At 41.5% G+C, this 15070-nt stretch overlaps 1 protein-coding gene across 21 annotated transcripts in view; it reads left to right on the top strand.

The window, feature by feature from the left end:
• capt (adenylyl cyclase-associated protein 1) overlaps positions 1-15070 on the top strand; it is a 424491-nt gene that overhangs the window by 290174 nt on the left and 119247 nt on the right. For all 21 annotated transcript variants that reach the window (XM_071690544.1, XM_071690536.1, XM_071690541.1 and 18 more), the window contains one exon: positions 2942-3120. In XM_071690544.1, coding sequence (XP_071546645.1) covers positions 2942-3120 — 179 coding nt within the window. The remainder of the gene's footprint in view (positions 1-2941; positions 3121-15070) is intronic.

Below are 15070 nucleotides of genomic sequence, written 5' to 3'. Positions count from 1 at the left end.
TGGAGAGAATGAGTGAGGAAATATTAACAGAGGATATATGTGTCAGAGGTTGAGGGAACGAGAAGTGGAAGGTGAAATTGGAAGTGGAAAGATGGAGTGAAAAAGATCCTGAGTGATCGAGGACTGAACATGCAGGAGGGTGAAAGACGTGCAAGAAATAGAGTGAATTGGAACGATGTGGTATACCGGGGTTGACGTGCTGTCAATGGATTGAACCAGGGCATGTGAAGCGTCTGAGGTAAACCATGGAAAGTTTTGTGGGGCCTGGATTTGGAAAGGGAGCTGTGGTTTTGGTGCATTATGCATGACAGCTAGAGACTGAGTGTGAAAGAATGGGGCCTTTGTTGTCTTTTCCTAGCGCTAACTCATGCTCATGCTGGGTGGGGGTTGTCATTTCATGTGTGGCGGGGTGGCGATGGGAATGAATAAGGGCAGACTATGCATTATGTTCATGTGTATATATGTATATGTCTATGTATATATTTTTTTTTTTCATACTATTCGCTATTTCCCGCGATAGCGAGGTAGCGTTAAGAACAGAGGACTGGGCCTTTGAGGGAATATCCTCACCTGGCTCTCTTCTCTGTTCCTTCTTTTGGAGGAAAAAAAAAAAAAAAAAAAAAAAGAAAAAAAAAAAAACGAGAGGGGAGGATTTCCAGCCCCCCGCTCCCTTCCCTTTTAGTCGCCTTCTACGACACGCAGGGAATACGTGGGAAGTATTCTTTCTCCCCTATCCCCAGGGAATATATATATATATATATATATATATATATATAACTTGTAACCAAGATGTGAAGACCCTTACTGGAAAAACAATCACTCTTGAAGTAGAACCTTCAGACACAATTGAAAATGTGAAGGAAAATAGTGAAATTGGAGAAAAATGTAGCTTAGACATTGAAGCTTATTGATACAGTGGTTAAATTGATGAGAACTGTTATTGACATTTGTGTAAATAAATTATACATTTCCTTTTTTCCATAGCCAGAGGTTGAACCATTATGTGACATTCTTTTTTTTTCATTCATTTCAAGCTAGAAGTTTCAGTTTTCTAAATTGTTTCTTACATATATATATATATATATATATATATATATATATATATATATATATATTCTATTTATTTTACTTTGTCGCTGTCTCCCGCGTTAGTGAGGTAGCATTAAGATCAGAGGACTGAGCCTTTGAGGGAATATCCTCACTTGGCCCCCTTCTCTGTTCCTTCTTTTGGAAAATCAAAAACGAGAGGGGAGGATTTCCAGCCCCCCACTCCCTTCCCTTTTAGTCGCCTTCTACGACACGCAGGGAATACGTGAGAAGTATTCTTTCTCCCCTATCCCCAGGGATAATATATATATATATATATATATATATATATATATATATATATATATATATATATATATATATATATACGCTGAGATGTATAGGTATGTATGTGTGTGTGTGTGTGGACGTGTATGTATATACATGTGAATGTGGGTGGGTTGGGCCATTCTTTTGTCTGTTTCCTTATGCTGCCTTGCTAACATGGGAGACAGCGACAAAGTATAATGAATAAATAAATACATATATACAGTTGGTGGTGACAGAGGAGACAAAGTCAACAAGCACATGACAAATCAACTGTGTACAGCTTGCAACTTTTATAATTGCACAGCAACAGATATGGATACTTAACTAGATTTTCATCCCTTTTTAACTTGTCTTTACATTTCCCATTAATTGACGATACTTATAATTCTGTGAATTTTTTTAAAGAAACCAAGCTTAGGGAGTTGCTTCTTTCTGAGCATAAAGCAACTGAAATTCAAATGAAATTTATGTAATTTTTTTTTCCTCACTCTATTCCTGGGGATAGGGGAGAAAGAATTCTTCCCACGTATTCCCTGCATGTCGTAAAATGTGACTAAAAGGGAAGGGAAGGGGGGCTGGAAATTCTCCCCTTTCGTTTTTTTTTTAATTTTCCGAAAGAACGGAGAAGGAGGCCAGGTGAGGATTTTCCCTCAAAGGCCCAGTCCTCTGTTTTTAACGCAATCTTGCTAACGTGGGAAATGGCGAGTAGTATGAAAATATAGATGTTTTTGTATTACTTCCCCTCCTTTATTGAAATGCACAATGATGTGTAGTCCAGAGGATCTATTTAGGTATTCTTCATCTTTGGGTGTTACTTTACTCGGCCCTTCTATTGTTCTTTCCTAGTCGAAGCCTAAGAAGCTACAATTGATTGATTTAACCTTTTTGACACATTGCCTGTACCTTTCTTTTGCCCACAAAACCATTCCTTTTTTCACCCCCTCCACTTTTTTGTCATCTGTCTGTGACCAAACTATCACAAAAATTATAATTTTCCTACCTCTCAAATTTTCCTTACTATTTGAATTCAGTTAGGTCTAAGACATTCTCCTTCAGTGTCTGTGAAACACTTCCTGAATTTATTCCCCTTTCTTTCATTGTTCAAGCCCATAGCATTTTATGTCGATTCAAAATAATAGCCTCTTTTTATATGATGAGACAAGAAATCATGTGACCAGATTGTAGCATCACAATATGTTGGTTAGGATAGCAGAAGGGAGCTTTTTATATTACCATGTTTTAAGAAACTTTTGTTCTTTTTATTTGTTGGCATTTTGGTAAACTATATATATTACCAGTTAGTTGTATCATGCACATTGGAAGAGATTCTATAATATTGTTTTGATACCATTGTTACTATGATAATTCCAATTAAGTTAATTTGGATATCTGGGGAAGGTATCAGTAAAACCGTCACTCATCCTTTTATAGATAAACCCTTAATGCATTGATTTAGAAGAACATGATTCTAAATATTTTATTGAAATAGGATTAATAATTTTTCTTTCTTTCATAATGACATGTTCCCTGTCTCTGGTGTGATATTGATTTATCTTTGTAAGAGAAAATGTTGCTTTTCTTTTAGGGAGAAAGATAAGCTGCATGTTGAGTGGGTGCAGAACTGGAACAATGTCTTCAAGGAACTGCAAGAATATGTAAAGAAATATCACACTACTGGATTGTCTTGGAACTCTCGAGGAGGCAACGCCATGGCTAATCTCAAAGCTGCACCAGCAAATTGTGGTGTTCCTCCTCCCCCACCTTGTATGTTCAGCTTTTCTTTTATTCTCTCTAAAAGGATAATTGGAATTACAATGTTAGCCATAATAGTCCATGCTGAAATTGTTCAGGCTGCTTTGATAAGAATTATGAGAATAAACTTAGGCTCTTTGGTGCCTGTCTCTGTCTCTTATGCAATTTCTCCAAACATCATTTTCTGTATTCCATTTGTTGAGCTAGTGTTACTGACTTCCAACTGCTCAAGGTTACACCATAAGGGAAAAGTCACCTGTGGTGAGGCTGTATTACTGAGAATGCAGTCTTGTCAAAACTTGTCACACCATAGGAGTCTAAATTTCCCTGGTACTGAAAGTAACACAGCTTTAGGCTGTAGGAACCTTTAGAGAGCTCATGGGTAACATTGGGGCTCTTTCATAGAATTTTGTGCTGGGGTAGTTACAGATGAATAAATGGATGAGTTTCTTAAGCTTGTTCCCTTTTTGAATAATCTATCTCTTTAGAAGCATTTGTTTAGACTCTTCACTTGTACAGCCTTCTCCTATGATCTTCTGTTCCTAATTTCATAGAACTACCCTATATTGACGTGTCCGCTTAAGGAACTTTGAAATTTTAATAGTATCATAATGTATTTGGGTGTGTTGGGCCATTCTTTCGTCTGTTTCCATGCTCTACCTCGCTAACGTGGGAGACAGCGACAAAGTAAAATAAATAGATAAATATCACCTCCCTGTTCACTTTCATGTACTAAAAGAGAAAATGTAAAAATATTTAACTGCGATTTAGTTAACTGTACTTTTATTTACATATACTGTCAGCTTTCCCCTCTCCCACATTTCCAAACTATATCAACAACTTCTGCAGCTTCTCTCTGGAGCCTGCCACCAGACTCCATACAGGTGATTCACCCTTCATTCTCCATTCCCCCCTGCCCCCAGCATGCTGTAGACCCTTATATTGTTCTCAGGCCCATGCCTTTACCTCTCACCAGTTCATCCATGAAAAGATTAAACAACCTTGATGGCATGCAACATCCTTGTTGCAGGCATACTGTCACAGAGCACCACTCACTCTCTCTATTTTCCAAAACAAAGCTCCTCTGCATTCAGTAACTTATTCACCTCATCCATAACTGCCCTCTGTCAACCTTATATTATACTCTCTCCTGATCCAGAAATGCAACATACAGTTCATTCTCACTTCAAGTATTATACACTAAAATTCTTCAAAGCTGACACCTGTTATACACATCCTCAACATCTCCTGAAGTCACATTACTTCACCTTAGTCAGGTGATTTATGTAGGCAGTACATAAAAGGCATCCAAAAGGTGAGGGAGCTGGGGCTGGAAATCCTCCCCTCCAGTTGTTACTTTTCCAAAAGAAATAACAGAGAAGAGGGCCAACTTAGGATTTTCCCACCTCAGCTCAATCCTCTGTTCTCAACGTTACCTCGCTAGAAGTACATGCATATTTACCAAATGGCTTCATAGCTACGTTTCTTCATTGTATATCAACTGTTTGTTATATTTCTCTCATGTCTCCCTGATGATGTGATTGTTACATGAAAGTGCACTTGGGAACTCTCCTCTCCTTGTATTTTAACTTTCTAAAAGAGGGAAACAGAAGGAGTCACGCGGGGAGTGCTCATCCTCCTCAAAGGCTCAGATTGGGGTGTCTAAATGTGTGTGGATGTAACCAATATGAGAAAAAAGGAGAGAGAGGTAGTATGTTTAAGGAAAGAAACCTGGATGTTTTGGCTCTCAGTGAATCGAAGCTCAAGGGTAAAGGGGAAGAGTGGTTTGGGAATGTTTCTGAGTAAAGTCAGGAGTTGGTGAGAGGACAAGAGCAAGGGAAGGAGTAGCATTACTCCTGACACATGAGTGGTGGGAGTATGTGATTAGAGTGTGAGAAAGTAAACTCTAGATTGATGTGGGTAAAACTGAAAGTGGATGGAGAGAGATGGGTGATTAATGGTGCATATGCACCTGGGCTTGAGAAGAAAGATCATGAGAGGCAAGTGTTTTGGGAGCAGCTGAGTGAGTGTGTTAGTAGTTTTGATGCACAAGACTGGGTTATAGTGATGGGTGATTTGAATGCAAAGGTGAGTAATGTGGCAGTTGAGGGAATAATTGGTGTACATGGGGTGTTCAGAGTTGTAAATGGAAATTGTGAAGAGCTTGCAGATTTGTGTGCTGAAAAAGGACTGATGATTGGGAATAACTACAGAAGCTGGTGACTGAGTTTGGTAAAGTGTGTGGAAGAAGAAAGTTAAGAGTAAATGTGAATAAGAGCAAGGTTATTAGGTACAGTAGGGTTGAGGGTCAAGTCAATTGGGAGGTGAGTTTGAATGGAGAAAAACTGGAGGAAGTGAAGTGTTTTAGATATCTGGGAGTGGATCTGGCAGCGGATGGAACCATGGAAGCGGAAGTGGATCATAGGGTGGGGGAGGGGGCGAAAATTCTGGGAGCTTGAAGAATGTGTGGAAGTCGAGAACATTATCTCGGAAAGCAAAAATGGGTATGTTTGAAGGAATAGTGGTTCCAACAATGTTGTATGGTTGCGAGGCGTGGGCTATGGATAGAGTTGTGCGCAGGAGGATGGATGTGCTGGAAATGAGATGTTTGAGGACAGTGTGTGGTGTGAGGTGGTTTGATCGAGTGAGTAACGTAAGGGTAAGAAAGATGTGTGGAAATAAAAAGAGCGTGGTTGAGAGAGCAGAAGAGGGTGTTTTGAAGTGGTTTGGGCACATGGAGAGAATGAGTGAGGAAAGATTGACCAAGAGGATATATGTGTCGGAGGTGGAGGTAACAAGGAGAAGAGGGAGACCAAATTGGAGGTGGAAAGATGGAGTGAAAAAGATTTTGTGTGATCGGGGCCTGAGCATGCAGGAGGGTGAAAGGAGGGCAAGGAATAGAGTGAATTGGAGCGATGTGGTATACCGGGGTTGACGTGCTGTCAGTGGATTGAATCAAGGCATGTGAAGCGTCTGGGGTAAACCATGGAAAGCTGTGTAGGTATGTATATTTGCGTGTGTGGACGTGTGTGTATACATGTGTATGGGGGGGGGTTGGGCCATTTCTTTCGTCTGTTTCCTTGCGCTACCTCGCAAATGCGGGAGACAGCAACAAAGTATAAAAAAAAAAAAAAAAAAAAAATTAAGTATATGCACATAATTAGGAGAGATGGCCAAAGAGCATTATTGGATTACGTGTTATTTGATAGGAGCGCGAGAGAGACTTTTGGACGTTAATGTGATGAGAGGTGCAACGAAGGGATGTTTGATCATTATGTTGTGAAGGTGAAGATTTATGAAGGTTTTCAGAAAAGAAGAGAGAATGTTGGGGTGAAGAGAGTGGTGAGAGTAAATGAGCTTGGGAAGGTGACTTGTGTGAGGAAGTACCAGGAGAGACTGATTGCAGAAAGGAGAAAGGTGAGAGCAAAGGATGCAAGGGGAGTGGGGGAAGAATGGGATGTATTTTGGGAAGGAATGCTGGCTTGTGCAAAAGATGCTTGTGGCATGAAAATCGTGGGAGGTGGGCAGATTAGAAAGGATAGTGAGTGGTGGGATGAAGAAGTAAGATTATTAGTGAAAGAGAAGAGAGAGGCTTTTAGGCAGGTTTTGCAGGGAAATAGTGCAAATGACTGGGAGATGTATAAAAGAGAGACAAGAGGTCAAGAGAAAGGTGCAAGGGGTGAAAAAGGGCAAATGAGAGTTGGGGTGATAGAGTATCATTAAATTTTAGGGAGAATAAAAAGATGTTTTGGAAGGAGGTAAATAAAGTGTGTAAGACAAGAGAACAAATGGGAACATTGGTGAAGGGGGCTAATGGGGAGGTGATAAGTGTTGGTGGTGTGAGAAGGAGATGGAGTGAGTATTTTGAAGGTTTGTTGAATGTGTTAGATGATAGAGTGGCAGATAAAGGGTGTTTTGGACGAGGTGGTGTGCGAAGTGAGAGGGCTAGGGAGAATAATTTGGTAAACAGAGAAGAGGTAATAAAAGATGAAAGCCGGCAAGGCAGCAGGTTTGGATGGTATTGCAGTGGAATTTATTAAAAAGGGGGGTGACTGTGTTGTTGACTGGTTGGTAAGAATATTTAATGTATGTATGACTCATGGTGAGGTGCCAGAGAATTGGCGGAATGCATACATAGCGCCATTGTACAGAGGCAAAGGAGATAAAGGTGAGTGCTCAAATTACAAAGGTATAAGTTTGTTGAGTATTCCTGGGAAATTATATGGGAGGGTATTGATTGAGAGGGTGAAGGCATGTACAGAGCATTAGAATGGGGAAGAGCAGTGTGGTTTCAGAAGTGGTAGAGGATGTGTGGATCAGGGTGTTTGCTCTGAACAATGTATGTGAGAAATACGTAGAAAAGCATATGTATTTGCATGTACCATTTATGGATCTAGAGGAGTCATATGTCAGAGTTGAAAGATATGCTCTGTGGAAGTTATTAAGAATATATGATGTGGGAGGCAAGATGTTAGAAGCAGTGAAAAGATTTTATCGAGGATGTAAGGCATATGTGCGAGTAGGAAGAGAGGAAAGTGATTGGTTCTCAGTGAATGTCGGTTTTGTGGCAGGTGTGTGTAATGTCTCCATGGTTGTTTAATTTGTTTATGGATGGGGTTGTTACGGAGGTGAATGCAAGAGTTTTGTAGAGAGGTGCTAGTATGCAGTCTGTTGTGGATGAGAGAGCTTGGTAAGTGAGTCAGTTGTTGTTTGCTGATGATACAGCACTGTTGTTTGATTTGGGTGAGAAACTGCAGAAGCTGGTGACTGAGTTTGGTAAAGTGCGTGAAAGAAGAAAGCTGAGAGTAAATGTGAATAAGAGCAAGGTTATTAGATACAGTAGGTTGAGGGACATGTCAATTGGGAGGTAAGTTTGAATGGAGAAAAACTGGAGGAAGTGAAGTGATTTAGATATCTGGAAGTGGATTTAGCAGTGGATGGAACAATGGAAGCAGAAGTGAATCATACGGTGGGGAAGGGGGCGAAAGTTCTGGGAGCATTTAAGAATGTGTGGAAGTCGAGAACATTATCTCTGAAAGCAAAAATGTGTATGTTCGAAGGAATAGTGGTTCCAACAATTTTATATGGTTGCAAGGCGTGGGCTATAGATAGAGTTGTGCGGAGGAGGATGGATGTGTTGGAAATGAGATGTTTGAAGACAATATGTGGTGTGAGGTGGTTTGATCGATTAAGTAATGTTAGGGTAAGAGAAATGTGTGGTAATAAGAAGAGTGTGGTTGAGAGAGCAGAAGAGGGTGTTTTGAAATGGTTTGGTCACATGGAGAGAATGAGTGAGGAAAGATTGACCAAGAGGATATACGTGTCAGAGGTGGAGGGAACGAGGAGAAGTGGGAGACCATGTTGGAGGTGGAAAGGAGTGAAAAAGATTTTGAGTGATCGGGGCCTGAACATGCAGGAGGGTGAAAGGCGTGCAAGGAATAGAGTGAATTGGAACGATGTGGTATACCGGGGTCGACGTGCTGTCAGTGGATTGAACCAGGGCATGTGAAGCGTCTGGAATAAACCATGGAAAGTTCTGTGGGGCCTGGATGTGGAAAGGGTGCTGTGGTTTTGGTGCATTATTACATGACAGCTAGAGACTGAGTGTGAAAGAATGTGGCCTTTGTTGTCTTTTCCTAGCGCTACCTTGTGCACATGAGGGGGGAGAGGGTTGTTACTTTCATGGGTGGCGCGGGTGACGATGGGAATGAATAAAGGCACTCTATGAATTATTTACATGTGTATATATGTATATGTCTGTGTGTATATATATGTATACATTGAGATGTATAAGTATGTAAATTTGCGTGTGTTGACGTGTATGTATATACATGTGTATGTGGGTGGGTTGGGCCATTTCCTTCGTCTGTTTCTTTGCGTTACCTCGCTAATGCGGGAGACAGCAACATTTGTTCACACTCGGTCTCTAGCTCTCATGTATAATGCACTGAAACCACAGCTTCCTTTCCACGTCTAGGCCTCACAAAACTTTCCAAGGTTTACCCCAGATGCTTCACATGCCCTGGTTCAATCCATTGATAGCATGTCGACCCCGTTATACCACGTCATTCCAATTCACTCCATTCCTTGCACGCCTTTCACCCTCCTGCATGTTCAGGCCCTGATCACTCAAAATCTTTTTCACTCCATCTTTCCACCTGCAGTTTGGTCTCCCACTTCTCCTCGTTCCCTCCACCTCTGACACATATATCCTCTTTGTCAATCTTTCCTCACTCATTCTCCCCATGTGACCAAACCATTTCAAAACACCCTCTTCTGCTCTCTCAACCACACTCTTTTTATTACCACACATCTCTCTTACCCTTTCATTTCTTACTCGATCAAACCACCTCACACCACATACTGTCCTTAAACATCTCATTTCCAACACATCCACACTCCTCCGCACAACTCTATCTATAGCCCTCTCCTCTCAACCATATAACTTTGTTAGAACCACTATTCCTTCAAACACACCCATTTTCACTTTCCAAGATAACGCTCTCGACTTCCACACATTTTTCAACACTTCCAAAACTTCCCCCCCTCCCCCACACTATGATTCACTTCCACTTCCATGGTGCCATCTGCTGCCAAATCCACTCCCAGATATCGAAAACACTTCACTTCCTCAAGTTTTTCTCCATTCAAACTTGGCTCCCAATTGACTTGTCCCTCAACCCTACTGTACCTAATAACCGTGCTCTTATTAACATTTGCTCTTGGCTTTCTTCTTTCACACACTTTACCAAACTCAGTCACCAGCTTCTGCAGTTTCTCACCCGAATCAGCCATCAGCGCTGTATCATCAGCAAACAACAACTGACTCACTTCCCAAGCTCTCATCCACAACAGACTGCATACTTGCCCCTCTTTCCAAAACTCTTGCATTCACCTCCCTAACAATCCCATCCATAAACAAATTAAATAACCATGGAGACATCACACACCCCTGTGGCAAACCAACATTCACTGAGAACCAATCACTTTCCTCTCTTCCTACACGTACACATGCCTTACATCCTCGATAAAAACTTTTCACTGCTTCTAACAACTTACATCCCACACCATATATTCTTAATACTTTCCGCAGAGCATATCTATCAACTCTTATCCTATGCCTTCTCCAGATCCATAAGTGCTACATACAAATCCTTTTGCTTATATAAGTATTTCTCACATATGCTTTTCAAAGCAAACACCTGATCCACACATCCACTACCACTTCTGAAACTACACTGCTCTTCCCCAGTGTGATGCTCTGTACATGCCTTCACCCTCTCAATCAATACCCTCCCATATAATTTCCCAGGAATACTCAACAAATTTATACTTCTGTAATTTCAGCACTCACTCTTATCCCCTTTGCCTTTGTACAATGGCACTATGCAAGCATTCCGCCAGTCCTCAGGCACCTCACCATGAGTCATACATACGTTAAATAACCTTACCAACAGTCACCCCCTTTTTTAAATAAATTCCACTGCAATACCATCCAAACCTGCTGCCTTGCCGGCTTTCATCTTCCGCAAAGCTTTTACTACCTCTTCTCTGTTTACCCAGTCATTCTCCCTAACCCTCACACTTTGCACACCACCTTGACCAAAACACCCTATATCTGCTACTCTATCATCAAACACATTCAACAAACCTTCAAAATACTCACTCCATCTCCTTCTCACATCACCACTACTTGTTATCACCTCCCCATTAGCCCCCTTCACTGATGTTCCCACTTCTTCCCTTTTCTTACGCACTTTATTTACCTCCTCCTAAAACATCTTTTTATTCTACTAAAATTTAGTGATACTCCCTCACCCCAACTCTCATTTGCACTCTTTTTCACCTCTTGCACCCTTCTCTTGATCTCCTGCCTCTTTCTTTTATACATCTCTGTCATTTGCATTATTTCCCTGCAAAAATCGTCCAAATGCCTCTCTCTTCTCTTTCACTAATAATCTTGTTTCTTCATTCTACCACTCACTACCCTTTCTAATTTGCCCACCTCCCATGCTTCTCATGCCACAAGCATCTTTTGCACAAGGCATCTCTGCTTCCCTAAATACATCCCACTCCTCCCCCACTCTCCTCATGTCTTTTCTTCTCGCCTTTTTCCATTCTGTACTCAGTCTCTCCTGGTACTTCCTCACACATGTCTCCTTCCCAAGCTCAATTACTCTCACCACTCTCTTCACCCAACATTCGCTCTTCTTTTCTGAAAACCTCTAAGAATCTTCAGCTTTGCCTCCACTAGATAATGATCAGACATCCCTCCAGTTGCACCTCTCAGCACATTAACATCCAAAAGTCTCTCTTTCGCGCACCTATCAATTATCACTTAATCCAGTAACACTCTCTGGCCATCTCTCCTACTTACATACGTGTACTTATGTATAACTCTCTTTTTATACCAGGTATTCCCAATCACCAATCGTTTCTCAGCTCATAATTCTTCAAGCTCTTCACCATTAACATTTACAACACTGAACAGCCCATGTACACCAATTATTTCCTCAACTGCCACATTACTCACCTTTGCATTCAAATCACCCATCACTATAACCTGGTCTCGTGCATCAAAACTTGAACACACTCACTCAGCTGCTCCCAAAAGACTTGCCTCTCATGATCTTTCTTCTCATGCCCAGGTGCATATGCACCAATAATCACCCATCTCTCTCCATCAACTTTCAGTTTTACCCATATCAATCTAGAGTTTACTTTCTTACACTCTATCACATGCTCCCACCACTCCTTTCTCAGGAGTAGTGCTACTCCTTCCCTTGCTCTTGTACTCTCACTATCCCCTGACTTTACTGCCAAGACATTCCCATACCACTCTTCCCCTTTACCCTTGAGCTTCGTTTAACTCGGAGCCAAAACATCCAGGTTCCTTTCCTCAAACATACTACCTATCTCTCTTTTTTTCTCATCTTGGTTACATCCACACACATTTAGACACCCCAGTCTGAGCCTTCGAGGAGGCTAAGCACTCCCCGCGTGACTCCTCCTTCTGTTTCCCCATGTAGAAAGTTAAAATACATATGATTATTTTTGTTTTATTATACTTTGTTGCTGTCTCCCACGTTAGCGAGGTAGTGCGTGGAATCAGACGGATGAAAGGCCCAACCCACCCACATACACATGTATATACATACACGTCCACACACGCACATATACATACCTATACATCTCAACGAATACATATATATACACACTCAGACATGTACATATATACACATGTACATAATTCATACTGTCTGCCCTTATTTATTCCCATCGCTACCCCGCCACACATGAAATAACAGGCCCTTCCCCCTGCATATGTGCGAGGTAGTGCTATGAAAAGACAACAAAGGCCACATTCGTTCACACTTAGTCTCTAGCTGTCATGCACAATGCACCGAAACCACAATTTCCTTTCCTCATCCAGGCCCCTCAAAACTTTCCATGGTTTACCCCAGACGCTTCACATGCAGTGGTTCAATCCATTGACAGCACATCGACACTGGTATACCACATCGTTCCAATTCACTCTATTCCTTGCACGCCTTTCACCCTCCTGCATGTTCAGGCCCAGGCCCCGATCGCTCAAAATCTTTTTCACTCCATCTTTCCACCTCCAGTTTGGTGTCCCACTTCTCGTTCCCTCCACCTCTGACACATATACCTTCTTTGTCAATCTTTCCTCACTCATTCTCTCCATGTGACGAAATCATTTCAAAACATCCTCTTCTGCTCTCTCAACCACCTCTTTTTATTACCACTCATCTCTCTTATGCTTTCATTACTTACTCAATCAAACCACCTCACAGCACATATTTTCCTCAAACATCTCATTTCCAGCACATCCACCCTCCTCCTCACAACTCTATCTATAGCCCACGCATCACAACCATATAACATTGTTAGAACCACTATTCCTTCAAACGTACTTGTTTTTCCTTCCGAAGACAACATTCTTGACTTCCACACATTTTTCAGTGCTCCCAGAACTTTCACCCCTTCCCCCACCCTATGATTCACTTCCATTTCCATGGTGCCATCCACTGCCAAATCCACTCCCAGATATCTAAAACACGTCACTTCCTCCAGTTTTTCTCCATTCAAACTTGCCACCCAATTGACTTATCCCTCAACCCTACTGTACCTAATAACCTTGCTCTTATTCACATTTACTCTCAGCTTTCTTCTTTCACACACTTTACCAAACTCAGTCATCAGCTTCTGAGTTTCTCACCCGAATCAGCCACCAGTGCTGTATCATCAGCATTTAACAACTGACTCACTTCCCAAGCTCTCTCATCCACAACAGACTGCATACTTGACCCTCTTTCCAAATCTCTTGCATTCACTTCCCTAACAACCCCATCCATAAACAAATTAAACATCCATGGAGACATCACACACCCCTGTCGCAGCCCAACATTCACTGAGAACCAAACACTTTCCTCTCTTCCTACATGTACACATGCCTTACATCCTCGATGAAAACTTTTCACTGCTTCTAACAACTTGCCTCCCACACCATATATTTTTTATACCTTCCACAGAGCATCTCTGTCAACTCTATCATATGCCTTCTCCAGATCCATAAATGCTACATACAAATCCATTTGCTTTTCTAAATATTTCTCACATACATTCTTCAAAGCAAACACCTGATCCACACATCCTCTACCACTTTTGAAACCACACTGCTCTTCCCCAATCTGATGCTCCCCGTATAATTTCCCAGGAATACTCAACAAAGTTGTACGTCTGTAATTTCTGCACTCACTTTTATCCTGTTTGCCTTTGTACAAAGGCACCATGCAAGGCATTCTGCCAATCCTCAGGCACCTCACCATGAGTCATACATACATTAAATAGCCTTACCAACCAGTTAACAATACAGTCACCCCCTTTTTTAATAAATTCCACTGCAATACCATCCAAACCCGCTGCTTTGCCGGCTTTCATCTTCTGCAAAGCTTTTACTACTTCTTTTCTATTTACCAAATCATTCTCCCTAACCCTCTCACTTTGCACACCACCTTGACCAAAACACCCTATATCTGCTACTCTGTCATCAAACACATTCAACAAATCTTCAAAATACTCACTCCATATCCTTCTCGCATGACCACTACTTGTTGTTTATTTATTTATTTATTTATTTATTTATATATTTATTATACTTTCTCGATCTCCCACGTTAGTGAGGTGGCTCAAGAAACAGACGAAAGAATGGCCCAACCCACCCACATACACATGTATATACATAAACCCTTGCGCATATATATACCTATACATTTCAATGTATTTTTTTTTTTTTTTTTTTTTTATACTTTGTCGCTGTCTCCCGCGTTTGCGAGGTAGCGCAAGGAAACAGACGAAAGAAATGGCCCAACCCCCCCATACACATGTACATACACACGTCCACACACGGAAATATACATACCTACACAGCTTTCCATGGTTTACCCCGGACGCTTCACATGCCTTGATTCAATCCACTGACAGCACGTCAACCCCTGTATACCACATCGCTCCAATTCACTCTATTCCTTGCCCTCCTTTCACCCTCCTGCATGTTCAGGCCCCAATCACACAAAATCCTTTTCACTCCATCTTTCCACCTCCAATTTGGTCTCCCTCTTCTCCTCGTTCCCTCCACCTCCGACACATATATCCTCTTGGTCAATCTTTCCTCACTCATTCTCTCCATGTGCCCAAACCATTTCAAAACACCCTCTTCTGCTCTCTCAACCACGCTCTTTTTATTTCCACACATCTCTCTTACCCTTACGTTACTTACTCGATCAAACCACCTCACACCACACATTGTCCTCAAACATCTCATTTCCAGCACATCCATCCTCCTGCGCACAACTCTATCCATAGCCCACGCCTCGCAACCATACAACATTGTTGGAACTACTATTCCTTCAAACATACCCATTTTTGCTTTCCGGGATAA

The sequence above is a fragment of the Panulirus ornatus genome, chromosome 48, assembly GCF_036320965.1.
Source record: "Panulirus ornatus isolate Po-2019 chromosome 48, ASM3632096v1, whole genome shotgun sequence".
NCBI classification, from domain to species: Eukaryota; Metazoa; Arthropoda; class Malacostraca; order Decapoda; family Palinuridae; genus Panulirus; species Panulirus ornatus.
This window is presented reverse-complemented; position numbering and strand designations above follow the sequence as displayed.